The sequence below is a fragment of the Hippopotamus amphibius genome, chromosome 15, assembly GCF_030028045.1.
Source record: "Hippopotamus amphibius kiboko isolate mHipAmp2 chromosome 15, mHipAmp2.hap2, whole genome shotgun sequence".
In the NCBI taxonomy this organism is placed as follows: domain Eukaryota; kingdom Metazoa; phylum Chordata; class Mammalia; order Artiodactyla; family Hippopotamidae; genus Hippopotamus; species Hippopotamus amphibius.
In genome coordinates this window covers 36,646,166-36,663,320 of record NC_080200.1, presented here as the reverse complement: position 1 = coordinate 36,663,320, position 17,155 = coordinate 36,646,166, and the positions used below count along the sequence as shown (strand labels likewise).

Here is a 17,155-nt window from a genome sequence, read left to right as displayed (position 1 = left end):
AGGGAAAAAAAATAAAACATTTTTGCCCATTTCAATCCCCAAGTGACTTCTGAATCAGAATCAATTACTAAAAGAAAACAATTTATTCTAACTATATCAGCAGAAAAAAAACCAGAGTTATACAAGACATACTCTCTGAAGCAAGTGGGAAATTCAACACCGCCTTTCAACTCAGCTCAGCAGGTACTCTTCTGGGACCCAACTACTTGCATATCCCAGCTGTCTGCTGCAGTTGGGGTAGTCATGTGCCTGAGTGCTAGACAATGGAAGAGAGGGAGATACTATCTGTGGTTTCAGGCTCTGGCCCATAAAAACCTCTCACATATAACCCTTCATGCTCCTTTGCCTTTTGCAATCTGGACACCAACATCCAAGGTGACCTTGCAGATGACTGAGCTTCCCTCGGCCTGGGTCCTTAAATGACCATGTGTAGCAGAGCCCACTTACTCAGAAACACACTGCATTGTTCGACATGAGTGAAAAATAAACATACAGGATGCTAAACCTCTGAAATCAGGAGGCTTATTTGTTACAGCAGCTGGTGTGACTAAGACGATGGTGTGTTGCCCAAATTAGTTCTATGGAAGGGATAGAATTTTGTGTAGAATTAGAACTGTTACAGCTACAATAACAGAAGGAGGACCTGAGAAGGCCTCTTAAGGAGATGTTTTACCACTGCTCTTTGAGGGGGGTGACTATGCCGGATACTGTCCTCAGCACTGCAATTTACCTCTTTATCCAAATGTCCAACTCACTGCTTGACATTTGATAGAACTGAGATACAGATCTTACCTCCGTCTTCATCTCCCTCCCAGACACCCAACATCCTAATCAATATACAAAATAAAAAGCTGATAAAACAGAGAAGTTAAGGAGCTAAAAATATACCTTCAAACAGATCACAAGAGAGAAAAGTGATACTTGGAGAAAACAGGTCTAAAATGAAGAGGAGATTCTGGGCATGACTGAAGCACTGGGCCAGGGTGACACAAAGTGTGGCTTTCTTTAAAATCTCATCAGCAAACACACATTTCTTGAATGGGGCAACTTAAATTCTGAAATGTATTCTGGCTAGCATAATGGAGAGATGATTGCTGGCTACTCATGTCACAGCCAACTCATTTTTTTGCAGTTAAGGACTGACTCTGACAACATGTACGGAAAGAATACTGCAATAAAATGCACTAGAATGCTGCATCCTCTATTGTGACAGTTACAAAGTTTTTCTAAAAAGATACTGACTCAAGTGTTATCCTCCATTCACAAATATTTTCATGGTCTATTATGAACCAGGAACTAAGATAAAGATTAGCAATAAAAAAAAGAATATGATCACCTACCTTTTTTCCAGAAAATATATTTAAATCAAAATCAATATTTTACGTATGTTTTTATTTACTTTGATCCTATTTCCTAATATCAGAATTTTAAAGAAAATGAAAGAAATTGTTAAAATGCCATTTAAAATAAAATATAAAACATACTGAAAATGATTCTTGCCATCATCTTTATCATTAGTATATAAATAGCAATGGCTTATTTTCAGATTTGTTACCTCTAAATATTCTGCTCTTAAGTGAGAAACAATGTACAATCTACAGAAACAATTTTTAAAGCATTTTAAACATGCTATGTGCCCCACTAGAAAATGTGAATCAACTAAGGAAAAGGGAAAGAAAGCTGTGATTTATTAATAAAACTAGGGCTTGTTGTTCAATATTAAACACCAGAGCATTAAGTATCTACCTCAATCCATATGTAAGCCTCTTTATTTGTGTCTCATTTTCCTATTATTAAAAAAACGTTCTAGGAAAGAACGCAGTCTCTAAATATGTCCCTAGCTAAAGAACAGGAGAGATGGAAAGTAAAAAACATAATATCAACATTTGTTTAAACACAAAGAGAGAGGTTGTAAAAGATTTCAAATTTGCCTTAGGCAAAACCTAAGTCAAAATCAGTAATTCGCCAAAATGACCACCACAAAAGGGAAGAGGAGGGGCACCCGCTACATGTTCTCTAGGCCTTTTAGAAAACATGGAGTTGTTCCCTTGGCCACATACATGCGAAGCTACAAGAAAGGTGATATTGTAGATATCAAGGGAATGGGCACTGTACAAAAAGGAATGTCCCACAAATGTTACCATGACGAAACTGGAAGAGTCTACAATGTCACCCAGCATGCTGTTGGCATCACTGTAAACAAACAAGTTAAGGGCAAGATTCTTGCCAAGAGAATTAATGTGTGTATCGAGCATATTAAGCACTCTAAGAGCCGAGACAGCTTCCGGAAACGGGTGAAGGAAAATGATCAGAAAAAGAAAGAAGCCAAAGAGAAGGGTACTTGGGTTCAGCTGAAGCGCCAGCCTGCTCCACCCAGAGAAGCACACTTCGTGAGAACTAACGGAAAGGAGCCTGAGCTGCTGGAGCCCATTCCCTACGAGTTCATGGCATGATGGGTGTAAAGAAAATAAAAGGCTTGGACTCTGAAAAAATAAATAAATAAATAAATAATAAAAATAAAAATAAAATTTGCCTTAGTTTAGCAAAGTTATAACAAAGCTGCAGCAGAATATTTCTCCCTTCTGTTCTACTTTGTATTCAAAACGAAGAAAAATGTGATTCTCCTTTCCAAGTTGAATTGTATTTCCCAGGACAGGTGAATTGATCATGTAAACCAATTAATATGTAACTAGAAATATAATAATAGTCTTTATTGCTAAGTAAGCTAACAAAATTGCTTATGACAAATATCAGCTATCAATCATAAAATGCACTTTAAAAAAAGCACGTGAAAAAAGGAGTACTTGGATAAACTCAAAATTTCATTTTAGTAAGCGCTCTTGCTCCTGTTCTCTTGGAGATCTTGTTTCATCAATTATCCCCTCTCCACAGCTTCTCCACCCTCTCCCTCTCAATGGCTCTTCTCTATAGATTCTTCAACACATCGAAGTCCAGTTTCTGCCTTGACCATGCCCTTGAAGTGAGAACTACTCAGTCCAGTCTCTAATATTTAATCATTGGATTCAGTAGACACTTAGCGGGATTATTTTATACATTCCTGAACCTTTCTACTACATTTTATGCTGCGTTCCATTGACTACTGTAAATTCTGTAAACTCATCGTCTTCCATTGTCCAATACCTCCTACCTTGAGGCTTTCGGGCTCCTTTCCAGCACCCTTTTTCCCACGCCAGCTTCGTGTGCTGGCCAACTTAAAAGCTCTGCCCTTGGCCTCCTGCTCTTATTTGCCGCTTGTTCTCCATGAGAGACTTCGTCTATATACTCATGATATAGACCGGCCCTGTCTCTGATGATTCCTAAAGCCACATTTCCAGCTCAGATCTTCCCTCTGAGTCTCAGATTTCATGATCCAAAAGCTTCCCAGTCACCCTGCAGCACAATCTGTTGACTGATTCCCCAAAATGTTTCCTCTTATTCCTGGGCACATAGGCCACATCTCCCAGCCTCCCTTGAAGTTAGGATTAGTCCTATGAATAAGTTCTGACCAGTGGAAAGGGGTGAAAGTGATATATAACACTTCCAGGGCTGGACCATAAAACCTTCAAGAACAATGCTCTATGTCCTTCTCCTTTCTGCAAACTACATATTGAAGATGGTGCAGCCACAGAATGGAAGGAATCTCAATCCCTAAAGAAGAGAGCTGTCTGCCAATCAGGGATACTCACTTTGGTTCTATGTGAGTGAGAAATAAAAACTTCTGTCATATTATTACAGATATTAATTATTCATGCCTCAACTCAGTATGGTGCAAACTAAATTAAGCATCTTTATCAAGGCAAATCTCATCTGCCCACCAATCTCCTATTTCAGTTAGTGGTCAACCACTACCTCATGGTCCAAATCAGAAGCATCTTTATCTCTTGCCTCTCCTTCATTATCTATGTACAATCAATGAGTCATTCAATCACAAAGAACTTCGATTTTCCCAATACTTCTTGAACTTGACTATTTCTCACCCTAGCTAAGATCCTTACGACTTCTCCCTGAGTGGTATAACAAAATTCCCACCAGTCAACCTATGTCGAGCCTTGTTCCTCTCAAATCTTTCCAACTCATAACCACAAAAATAATCTCCGTAAAATGAGCAGTTTATATCATTCCTCTGCTTAAAACTTTTCACTAGTTTCCTAGTGCTTCCGGGTAAAGTCCAAGCACCTCACTCAGTCTGGCATACAAAACCTGTGACAGCCTGGCCTGGACCCTCCTCACTTCCTTACACTCCAGTTCCCATTTCTATAACTGGAATAGTGAGTCACTTGTCTACAGCATATGGCTTCACACTATGCCGTAAGGTCCTGCCCTCATTCTATCAGGTGTACTCCAGCTCACCCTTTACGTGTCAAATCATGACTGCCTCTCCCAGCAAGCATCTACAGGCCTCTGCCCTACCCCATCAATAAGATAGATTAGGGACCTCTCTTGGGTGCTCTCACAGCATCCTTGTTTATCCCCACTGTAGAATTTGCCACACGACCTGCATTAAGATCAGGGCTGATGTTCTACTAGCAAGTCGTGACAAGGCCATCCAGGTAGTCATAACTGAAATTCTTCCTCATGAGAGGCATCCCATCCCACCTCTAACAAACTTTGTCCCACCCACCACCACCATCTCGCAACAAAACACAAGAGTAGGCCTCCAAGACCTATCCAGCTATGACTACCATGTGTTCTGATCAATCACATCTATTCTGATTCATCAGCACCTGTGCACTAAAGCGATCAATTAACTTCAAATAAGAAAAATGAGCCCTGTTCCTAGCTATTAACTACACTGATTCTCTCATTTTTTAAAAGTATAAATACCATTCAGTAGTGTCTCCATAATCACCTCAAAAATCCCAGCGTGCATAAAATTCATTGCAGGTCATTAACGCCATCTTTGTACAGGAAATAAGAATTGACTAAGTGAATAGTTCAAAGTATAAAATTTTCATATTTTCTTTTCCTAAGGTATAAGCAATGTGTGATGAAGTTTCTTTTGGTTATAAATGAGGCACTTTGGAAAGGTTAACTTCTTTGTACAAGGTCAGACAGACTGACGCTCTGATTACTCTATTTGCTGGGTTAATAAAATGGACAGGAGGAGAAAAACTCTATGTTATTCTTAGCTCTGTTGTGAAGGTATAGTTTCAGTTTTCATTGAGTCTATTAATTATTCTGCTAAGATGAAAACAAACATCAAATAACCTGGCTAGGTGAATTCACCTTGTTTTATCAGGCCTCCTACAGAAACAGAAAGAGTTTGAGCAAGTGCTCTGGGAAAGATATAAGGGGATTTGTTTTCATTTAACATGATTAAGTATTATTAGAGTATAAATAAGTTATTTAATTGAATTTATTAAATACAACTAAGCACTGGCGTTTCTGGCCCTGTACATTATCCAGAAACAGGATAAGCAAAATATTTAAAAAATCCAAGGATAAGTTATTTTCTGCATTAACAACCTCTTCTTTCCATTGGGTCACTGAGACAAATGCATTAGAATCATATGAAATTGCTCCCATGTGACCATGTATGACCTACAAATACAGGAATTTCGTACAGTTGGTTCAAACTAATGTTCTAATGGTGGAAACACAGATCGCATTTACTATCACAGAGAATTATTTTTAGGAAACCCCTAGATAATCACAACGAAAATGGATAGGATAGCGATCATTTTTATGTGTCTGCATGCACTAAAATACACCAACACCCCTCAATAACTCACTCACATACAATATGAAATCACTACCATTCCTTTTGGAAACAGGAGATAGTCTTTCTCAGAAATTTGATTTTCTGATTCTTCAAAGGGGGTGTGGGTGGGTTGGGATGAAGCAGGGGCGGTGAGCAAAGAACCATGGGCAGAAGCACACTTGCTCCGTCACCTCCTCCCACTGTCTGCAAAGCTCTAAAGAGCACAATTACAGAATTATTATAATTACACAGCCAACTCTGACAGCTGGATAGAATTTTCAGAGAGAGAGAGAGAGTGACTGAAAGAACATTATTAAGGCATATATCAAAATCATTACCAGTGTTTTTAGCCACAGTAGAAAAGATCAAAAATGCAGAAGATAATTTAAAAGCTATACACACACTTAAGAACAATTGTGAAAAGAGCATGCTACGTATACTGAATGCAGGCTCTATATTAAGCAAGTTAGAGGGTTAGGTGGAAGAACATAAAACCATTTTGATTTTATACCAAATTAATAAGCACTCTGTTTATTCCCAAGGTGTCCTCTAGATTCAGCTGATGACCCAGTTTAATGATTGCTAAGTACCCACTGAGAGTTAACAACTATGAGTATTCACTGCAAATGGATAACCGTTGGGTGGTTGGTGGAGTCTTTTAAATTTTTTCCTCCTAAGCAAGTCCTAATCTGTAAAATGGGTACCCAGTGCCTCTCCCATGTGAAGACAGTTCTCACCTCTGGTTTGCTAAGACAGCCTACCCCACTTTCGGGACTGGGAGAACCTTGGGTAACATCATTCCACAGAGATTCAGATCCTTGGGACTAGTATGAGGTCTGAGCCCCGAGAGGGAGATGCATAGCATCTTTGTGAGAATGACCCACTTCTGGGAACAACACAGAATGCTAAGGAGCCATGTCACTGTGGGAGGGTCCCAGCATCACAGGCATCAGATGGTTTTAGAAATCTATGACGCAATTTCTCCCTTGAAGACCCTGGAACTGAAAGTGCATGGAAGGCAAAACGGCTCCTTCTCAAACTGAGGAGAATGAGGTGGAAACCAACTTTTTCAAACACTGAATCAGGTTAAAAAAATTACTTTCGGGGGATCTCCCTGGTGGTCCAGTGGTTAAGGCTCTGTGTTTCCACTGCAGGTAGTACAGGTTTGATCCCCGGTCAGCTTGGCCAAAAATTTTTTAAATAAATAAATAAAGCCTCTATTTTTAAAAAAAAAAATTGCTTTGGAGAATTTGCCACAAAGTTAATATTTTTGAAAGATACATAAGGAGAGAAATTGAGGAAGCATTAATTTCTATCTTCTTATCTTTTAAAGTAACTGTGCCAGAAGAAGCGCTTAAATGGCGAGGAGTGGGGGATAGTCCTGGGACTAAAAATGAAAAGTGAAGTGTCTTTAGAAAAAAGTAACAAGTAAAAAAAAAATAAAAATAAAAAACTTTTTGGTGATGATCTTGATAACATACAAATCAAAATACCAAGAACAGAATGAAAAAATAAAAGATATCCTTTTGAAGTAAAATACAAAGAAAGATCAGAGGAGGGTAGAAATATAAACATATAAACTTTAACTTATTTCTTGATATGCCAGTGCTTTAACGCCCTATATTTGATTAGTGACCTTTTAAATTTCTGATCTCGATGGTTTCAATTAACTTTACCTCTAACTGTCTATAATACCAGAGACAGATTACACATACAACAAAACAGTATTAAAAATCAACATGTGAGCAAAAAACTAGATTATTTCAGACTAATTTTCTATGTAGCCTAAGTTGAGGTACTTTTTAAATCAAATACATTCTCAGGTGAGTAGCAAGAGCTGCAGTAAGTGAGAAGAATTTTATTCCTTTTACTGCTACAACACCCTGTGGCAGAAATGACTTCATTCACATTCTCAGGCATCGCAAATATTTGGAGTTGGGAGGTACTCGCTAAAAAATCATTTTTATTCCCAAGAATGCCATTTTTAGGCTCCATATTTAGAAGGAAACACATTCTCTTGATAACCATCTGAGATATAACCATTCAGGAAGGAAATGCTTTTTCCTTTAACCTCACTGAGCAGATGTAAAATGGAAAGTTGTTTATCTTTATTATTCAATACATACATTTTTATGTATGTATTATTCAATACATACATTTTTATGTATGTATTATTCAATACATACTTTATGGTTCATACATACATTACTTAGCTCTGTCCATTGAGAAGGCTTAGAAGCAATGACATCCCAGTAGCAACAAACACACCCAACACCCAGATCTTGGTTTCAAATACCATTCTCAAATAAAAGAAACCAGGGCTCCTTGGAGAAACAGCTGATACTAGAGGCAAGAAAAATATAAAATGAACATCTCGTAGTAACAGAAAGAAAGTACTCAATGAAAAATAAAAACAATGGAGGTGTATAGCAGCCAACATGAAAAAACTCCCAATGGCCATAGCTGGAACAATCTGAGTATGAAAATAAATAACATGGTATTGGATTATAACTCAAAGTACAAAATATACATGAGCCCATACTGCCATAAACAAATAAATGGTAGAGAACAGACAAATCTTCTCTCTGGAAGAATTGCAAATAATATATAATACCCTTCTTTTAAGAGATCTTTGAGGGTGGGCTGAATCTGACTTGCTTCTAAAGAATAAAGTATGGAAAGAGAAACATGGTAACTTTATAGTGAACAAACCTGGTAAACAGTACCTTAATCAAGTGATAAAGGTTATTGTCAACGGTGATATCAGGTGGATATCCTATACTCCCTAACATACTGTGAAAAGAAGGACATTTACCTCTACAGTATTCTTTCCACAAACTCATAACCTCAGTCTAATGATGAGAAAAACACCAGACAAACCCAGACTGGGGAATATTCTGCAGGACATCTGGCCAGTACTTCTCAAGACTACCAAAGTCATGAAAAAGACTGGGAAGTTGTCACAGACCAGAGAAGACTACAGAGATGTAACAACTAAGTGCAATGTGGGACTCTGAACTGGATCCTGGAAAAGAAAGAGGACATTAATGGGAAAACTAATAAAATCCAAATAAAGTCAGGAGTTTAATTAATACTAATGTACTTGAAAGACCTATACACTGAAAAAACTATAAAACATTGATGAGGACTTCCTAGGTGGCACAATGGTTAAGAATCTGCCTGCCAATGCAGGGGACACGGGTTCGATCCCTGCTCCAGGAAATTCCACATGCCTCAGAGCAACTAAGCCTGTGTGCCACAACTACTGAGCCTGCACTCTAGAGCCCATAAGCCACAACTATTGAGCCTCTGTGCCACAACTACTGAAGCCCACAGAGCCTGTGCTCCGCAACAGAAAAACCACCACAATGAGGAGCCTGTGCACCACAATGAAGAGTAGCCCCTGCTTGCTGCAACTAGAGAAAGCCCATGTGCAGCAACAAAGACCCAACACAGCCAATAAATAAATAAATAAATAAATAAATTTGTTTATATTAAAAAAAATTGATGAAACAAATTTTAAAAGGCACAAATAAATGGAAAGAAACTCTATGTTCATGAGTTGGAAGGTTTAATATTGTTAAAATGTCCATACTACCCAAGATAATCTACAGATTCAAAGCAACACCTATCAAAATACCAATGGCATTTTTTTTTACAGAAATTTTTAAAAAATTCTAAAATTTATGTGAAATCACAAAAGACCCTGACTAGTCAAAGCAATCCTGAGAAAGAACAAAGATGGAGGCATTATATTTCCTGACTTTAAAATATATTACAAAGTTATAATAATTAGAATGGTATTGGGCTTCCCTGGTGGTGCAGTGGTTAAGAATCCACCTGCCACAGCAGGGGACACGGGTTTGAACCCTGGTCCGGAAAGATTCCACATGCCACAGAGCAACTAAGCCTGTAAGCTTGTGCACCACAACTACTGAGCCTGTGCTCCAGAGCCCATGAGTCACAACTACTGAGCCCATGCTCCACAACTACTGAAGCCCGTGCGCCTAGAGCCCATGCTCTGTAACAAGAGAAGCCACCACAGTGAGAAGCCTGCGCACCGCAATGAAGAGTAGGCCCTGCTCTCCACAACTACAGAAAGCCCCCACACAGCAACAAAGACCCAATGCAGCCAATAAATATAAATAAGTACATAAATTTATTTTTTAAAAAAGAGAAAGAATGGTATGATATTGGCATAAAAACAGACATGTAGATCAATGGAACAGAATATAGGGTTTCAAAATAAACCCACACATACACACAGTCAATTGATCTTCAACACAGTTGCCATGAATATACAATAGAGAAAAGATAGACTCTTCAATAAATGGTGTTGAGAAAACTGTGTATCTGTATGGAAATTAAAAAATTGGGATCTCACAGCTATAACAAAAGGTAACACAAGCAAAAACAGACAAGGGGGACTACATCAAAATAGAAAGTTCCTGCGCAGCAAAGGAAACAATCAACAAAATGAAAAAGCAACCTCAGAAATTAGAGACAATATCTGCAAACCACACATCTGCTGAGGAGTTAATAGCCAAATATATAAGTACTCCTACAACTCACCAGCAAAAATCAAATAATCCAACTAAAAAAACGGAAAAAGGACTTGAATAGAAATTTCTCCAAAGACATAGAAATGGCCAACAGGTATATGAAAAGATGCTCATAATCACCAACCTTCAAGGAAATGCAAATCAAAACCATAATGAAGTATTACCTCATACCCAATATTAAAAAATTAAGTGTTGACAAGGATATGAAGGATATGAAGAAATTGGAACCCTTGAACACCATTGGTGGGAATGTAAAATGGTGTGGCCACTAGTGGAAAACAGAGTACGGAAGTTCCTCAAAATAACAAAAATAGAACAACCAGATGATTCAGCAATGCCACTCTTGGGTATATATCCAAAGGAACTGGAATCAGGATATCAAAGAGATATCTGCACTGCCATGGTCATTGAAGCATTATTCACAATAGCCAAGATATAGAAACAACCTAAATGTTGATTGACAAATGACTGGATAAAGAAAATATGGTATACACATACAATAGAATATTATTTAGCCCTTAAGAAGGAAATCCTACCATATGTAACAATGTGGATAAACTTAAAGGACATTACACCAAGTGAAATAAGCCAGTCACAGAAGGACAAATACTGCATGATTCCACTTAGGAAAGGAGTGGGAAATGCAGGGTTGTTCAATGGGTATAAAATTTCAGTTACACCTGATGAATAAGCTCTAGAGATCTGCAATGCAACACAGTGCTTATAGTTAACAATACTCTATTGTTAAGAGAATAAACTCACGTTAAGTGTTCTTACTACAAAAAAAAGATAAATCCCTCCCCCCTCAAATAATGTACGAATGTGTTTTTGATAAGTGTACCACAGTAATTAAAGATTGTAAAAATGAGGGAAATCAAGTGAGGGGAATATGAACACTCTTTGCACTATCTCTGCAACTTTTCTGTACATCTAAATCTAATTATTCCAAAATACAAAGTTCATTTTTTTTAAACCTCAGTTTACAAATTAGTTCTCAGATTTCCCTCTGTGAAGGTCTCTTCTAACAAATCTTTTAGCCTATTGCTAAAAAGTTTTGCAAAATTTAGACTCTAAAAACAATAAATTTATGACAGTTAAATCAATCTGTGCCTTGTTTTTACTTATGATCTGTTTTCTTGTAGTAACAGAACTTTATTCCAATATAGAGTACACTAGCTTAACAGAAAGTCACAAGTTAGTATCTGGATAAAGAATAAGAAAGATGTGGGTTTTTCTTTGTTGCTGTTATTGTTTTAATTTTCTTTTTTCACTCTTTGGCACCCTTCACCCATTTCTCACACCTCCCACTCCCAACATCTGACAACCACCAACCTGTTCTCTATATCTATAAGCTTGTTTTTTGTTTTTCATTTTTTAGATTCCACATATGAGAGTGATCACGTGGTATCTGTCTTTCTCTATCTGACTTATTTCACTTAGCATAACGCCTAAGAGATCCATCCATGTTATAATAAATGGTTAAGATTTCATTCTCTTTTATGGCTGAGTAATATTCCAATTTGTGTGTGTGCGTATACCACTTCTTTATTCATTTATCCATAGATGGACACTTAGGTTGCTTCCATATCTTGGCTACTGTAAATAATTTCTCAATGAACACAGAGGTGCATATATCTTTTCAAGTTCTTGTTTTTGTTTTCCTCATTAAATACCCAAAAGTAGAATTGCTGGTTCACATGGTAGTTCTATTTTTAATTTTGGGGGGAACCTCCATACCATTTTCCACAGTGACTGAACCAATTTACATTCCCATTAACACTGCATTCCCTTTTCTCTACATCCTCACCAACACTTATTTCTTGTCTTTTTTTGCCACTCTGCATGGCTTGTGAGATCTTAGTTCCCTGACCAGGGATCAAACCCTGCCCCACAGCAGTGAAAACACCAAGTCTTAATGACTGGACTGCCAGGGAATACCCTTTCTTGTCTGCACATTACCTCACCTTGTCTTTTTTATAATAGTCATTCTAACAGGTGTGAAGTGATAACTCGTCATTAATTTGCATTTCCCTAATGACTAATGATGTTGAACATCTGTTCATGTAGCTGATCACCATCTGTATATTTTCTTTCGGAAAATGTCTATTAATAGCTTCTGTCCATTTTTAAATTTTTTTTTGCTATTGAATTGTATGAGTTCTTTATATATTTTGGATATTAGACCTTATCAGATACATGATTTGTAAATAATTTCTCCCATTTGGCAGGTTGCCATTTCATTTTGTTGATGATTTCCTTTGCTGTGTTTTATTTTTCCCAATAAATACACATTGCCATCCAAGTCATTACTATTTTGATAAGCCTGTTCTGATGTTAGACAGCTTAGGTTTCTGACAGAGTACTTTTTTCAAAAAAATTAAAACATGGTAATGAGGACCTTTTAAAACAACGTTCTGCAACCATATTATTACAAGTTTGAAAAAATTAGGAACACACTGGACCTTTGTTCTATGATATATAATGTACCATTTCTACTTCTTACTATTGTTATTTTATTTTTCTTGTTACGGCTTACCTTTTTCCTACTGAGCATCTTTTAATAAACACAATTTTATGAAGATAATTCCCCATTACCTAAGCAGTACTTGCAGAAAGTAGATATTATTTAAGCTTTCCCTTACACAAAAGAGAAAATACAGCAAAGTTAAATAAATTACCTGAAGTTATAAGAACAGTCAGAAAAAGAATTGAAGTCTTTCCCTAACTTTCAGAAAAAGGTAATTGAATTCCCATAAAAGATGTTTCCTATTTTAAAATGTCCATTATGTTGGACTTATTGCACTATTTTTCTTTCTTATTGTTCCTAATCTGTTGGATGGTGCTAATTAATTTAGTTAAGAGGCAGACAGCAAGCCTCAGAGATGCCCTATGTAGTTTCAGTTTAGACAACTTCTAAAAATACAGTCAGATCCTTTAGGACTAAAATTACAAAACTTTCCAAATGTGCTTATAAACAAACCATGTATCTTTCAACCAACCTGAAAGCCATGATTTAAGAAAATTAAATTTCCTAAAAACTACACAATTATGAGCAGAAGTCACATTCAGAATGGAAAATGTTAGCTGATTAAGCTTCTAAGTGGCAGAGTAATAAGTTTATTTTTCATAATGTTCTGGCAGTAAGAAAAATGTTGCATTTTTTAAGGGAGCTAGTTCTATATTCTTTGTGGATTAGCTTTTCAGGGTTTGATTATGTAGGTGATATGCTTATTTTTCTCCATTGTAATGTGCACTTCTTTGGCCCTTTATTATTTGATAATAAGTATATAATCTCTACCAGAAGGTGGTGTTTCCAAAAACAAAAGATAAGACCCAAATCATAACAACAAGTCACCAATCAGAAATTCCCTTATCCAATACTTTTAATGTTCAGAGCTTTAACTATAATTCATAAATACGCAAAACAGATAATGAGAGGCTGAAACACGTCAAATTTCACCTACTTGAGTTAAAGCTTATGAGCCTCCCTCAGTGACTCTGTGTCAGGTCTTCATGCAAAACATATTTACTCTTTTTATGCACAACTGTAACAGGATTGGAAATCTGGTTTTCCATCCAAAATTATATTCAGAAACTGGTACTTATACAGCTAAATTTGGATAATCTGAAAAAAATATATGGAATACCTTATTCTCTACTAATTCTCAATAAATAAAGTATAATTACAAATACTCCAATGATCTACTTGAGTTACTAAACAATAAGATAGGCAATATTAAATTTAACAGGTATAATAAAGTTCAAAACTCTGTCTTTTACTTAAGAAAATTCCACTATACTGAGGAGGGAAAAGAAAGGACAAAGAAAGCTTCAATGTAAGATGCTAATGATTTTGCCTGGCATTCTATTTAGACAGCGGAGGTCTAGAAAGAGGATTAGATGGGAGATGGGAAACTCTATTCACTCAGTCTCAATCCCACATGCTTCTAATAATGTAAATTTACCAAGATAACTCCGGGGTTTAAAGATACATGTTGTCCTATCATATGACCTCCCCCAAATGAAAGCTAGCTACTCTATCTGGTTCTTAACAAGAAACATGATCTAATTTAGCACTGATCCTGAGGGTCTTACCAATACACATCCCAGTGCTACTATGATCAATAATGGAAGTCCTTTAACATTGCTACATCACATGCATACACTGGTAAGGAATGCAAGTAAGCCAGAAAGGTCGATGCACAGTATCTGCAAATAATAAAAGCATTTATGGCTCTCAATTGTTTTTTTCTGAGTCTAATTTTAATTGTATTCCACAAGCTCTGATGTAAAGTTTTACTTTCTTTAATTTCTGGTAATTTATCATTTTGGTTTTGATTTCTTTTTGATTCAATGCCCTATGGGAAAAGAATATATAATAGCTTTTATGGGTTTCACAATCTTTAACAGAGAAGTAAAACTCACTCTTAACTGTAATTTGAATAATGTGATCTTTCACCTTAGAGTTGTTTTAGAAGCTAACTCTCAGTATAACTTTCTGTATTGCAAAGACTTTAGATCACCAAAGGCTCAATTATTTAATATTAGAAGCTTGAAATGGGCATGAAAAATTGGAAATTTTACCACCTCTCAACTATTTATTTTTCTAAGCATTCAAATTTCCCACTATATCACAGCATCTTCCGAAATATATAAATCTACAGTTTGAAAGTTAAAACAAAGTTTTGTAGTTAGATTCCCTTGGGATTTATTGAGTCCAAGACTTTAACAGATTACACCTGCACTGTCCAATAAAGTAGACCAGCCACATGTGCCTATATAAATTTGAAGTAAAATTAAAAATTCAGTTATTCAGTCCTACTAGCCATGCTTAAGTGCTCAAAAGCCACATGTTGCTGGCGCTACCATATTGTACAAAGTATTTATAGAACATTTCCTTCATTATAGCAAGTTTTCTTTGAACCGCACTCGATTAGACCAAAGGAGAGAAAGTAATTTATTTAGGATCACAATTTGTTTGTAGCAAAGCTAAAACTAGAATTTAGGTCTTATAAATTCTACTCTTATTTGCTTTCTACTAAACCACACTCTGCCCCTAAGAACTAACAAATAAAGGATTTGACCACAACAAGTAATAAGCCGAATTTCATACAAAATTACCCTACTTCCATGTAAAGTTTAGAAAAATGAATCGTACCTGACCATGAAGAAAACCTAATAAATTCCAAAAATACAAAGAATAACTCCCCCAAAGATTTGAAGGATAAAAAAAAAAAAACATTCTTCTAAAAAATTATTGACTCAAAAACTGAAATTAAAAACTACCTGGAAATTAATGAAAATACAAACTTTACATCAAAGTTATGGTATAAAATTAAAATGATACTACAAAAATGGAGAGCCCTAAGAGTTTTTATCATTAAAAGAGAAAAACTGAAAATTAAGTAAGCACTCAATTTGTAAATATAGAAACTAATATAAACAGAGGATAAATAATTAAAAGGATAAAATTAACAAATTATATTTTCTTAAAGTAAACTTGATTAACTTAAAAATAATTAATAAGACAGACTTCCTACAAGCCTAATTAAAACAGAGGAGAGAAAATGAAAATCTACAGGATTAGGAATAAACAGTAGATGTAATATGTTTTTGAAGATATTGAAGAAAAATTATATAAAAATATTACATATTATTTTGAACCAATAAATTTGAAAATCCAAAAGAAATGAATGCTTTCTAGCAAAAAAACATATTAACAAAATTGCCACAAGAAACGTCATGAAATTAGAGGTGACTAATAAGCAAAAAATTTTCTTGCATATTGTTAAAATGATCATCTGTATTAAAAGAGTAACAATGATTCAACCTCTATCAATTTTTAAAATGACATTAACAAACTAAAGGTAAAGAATTAGTGATTAAATCAACAGATTAAAAACCACATTGGATAAAATTCAACAGCCATTAAGTTTAAAATCTATAAGCAAAAGGAAACTTCCAGAACAATAATAATACAAACAGGAAGCATAATATTAAAAGTTAAATTCTAAATGAATTCTCAACAAAATCAAGAAAGTCCTCAATCACTACCCCTTACTCATATTGGTTTTGGATATTATGTTAAGTAAAGAAAATAAACTAAGTGGCATTCATTGGCATGCATTTTAGAAAAGAAAAATTGTTATTTTCAGATAAAAAAATTGTGTAGAATAACTAAGAGAATTCTAAAAGAATTATGATAGTGAATACAAGAATTTAATAAACAGATACAAGATAAGTATACAGTAACCAACAGTTTTCCTTTATATTAGCAATGACCACTTAGAACTTAAAATGGAATATCCAGCTCAAAATACTGACAAACACTTAAAAATAATTAGGAATAAATATAATGCAGGAGATAGAGCAAGACCTAAATAATGACTAGTCTCCTTCCTGGACAAGGAGACCTCACTATTGTAAACCTATCAGTTCTTCCTAAATCAACATATTTAATGTTTAGTTCACAAGGTTTCACACAGTACCATCTCTCACCCCTATTTTATCATATTCACTCCAGAAATAGGATTCTTTGTAAAGAGGAGGACTGTATTAGGTTTGCTCACCACTCTACCCACAGTGCTTAATACAATACCTAACACGGGGTGCGGCGGACACCTAATAAATTCTGTTAAATAAAAACTATCCCATTCATCCAATTTTAAAAATAAAACACTGAGAAGCTTAAGTGCCTTCACAGAGACACAGACCTACTTCTAAGTGTACTCGGAAAAGAATTAAAAGGTTTTTTTTTATATGAGATTTTATATTTCAAAAGCAAACTCTTCCTCTTACAGAAGACCGGAATGATGAGTTCCAGTATTGGCTTAGCTACTAACTAGTTCTGTGACCTGTGTCAAGCCACTTTATTTCTTTGAATTCAGGTTCT

The 17,155-nt window shown here is 35.7% G+C and overlaps 2 protein-coding genes across 3 annotated transcripts in view; one reads left to right on the top strand and one right to left on the bottom strand.

Moving 5' to 3' along the window:
- Positions 1-17,155, bottom strand: part of OXCT1 (3-oxoacid CoA-transferase 1) — a 138,869-nt gene that overhangs the window by 31,321 nt on the left and 90,393 nt on the right. The gene's annotated exons all lie outside the window — the stretch shown is intronic.
- On the top strand, positions 1,968-2,471 carry LOC130836630 (60S ribosomal protein L21-like). The gene has a single exon (XM_057708958.1). It carries the CDS (start codon positions 1,971-1,973, stop codon positions 2,451-2,453), a length of 483 nt encoding a protein of 160 aa, XP_057564941.1. The 5' UTR covers positions 1,968-1,970; the 3' UTR covers positions 2,454-2,471.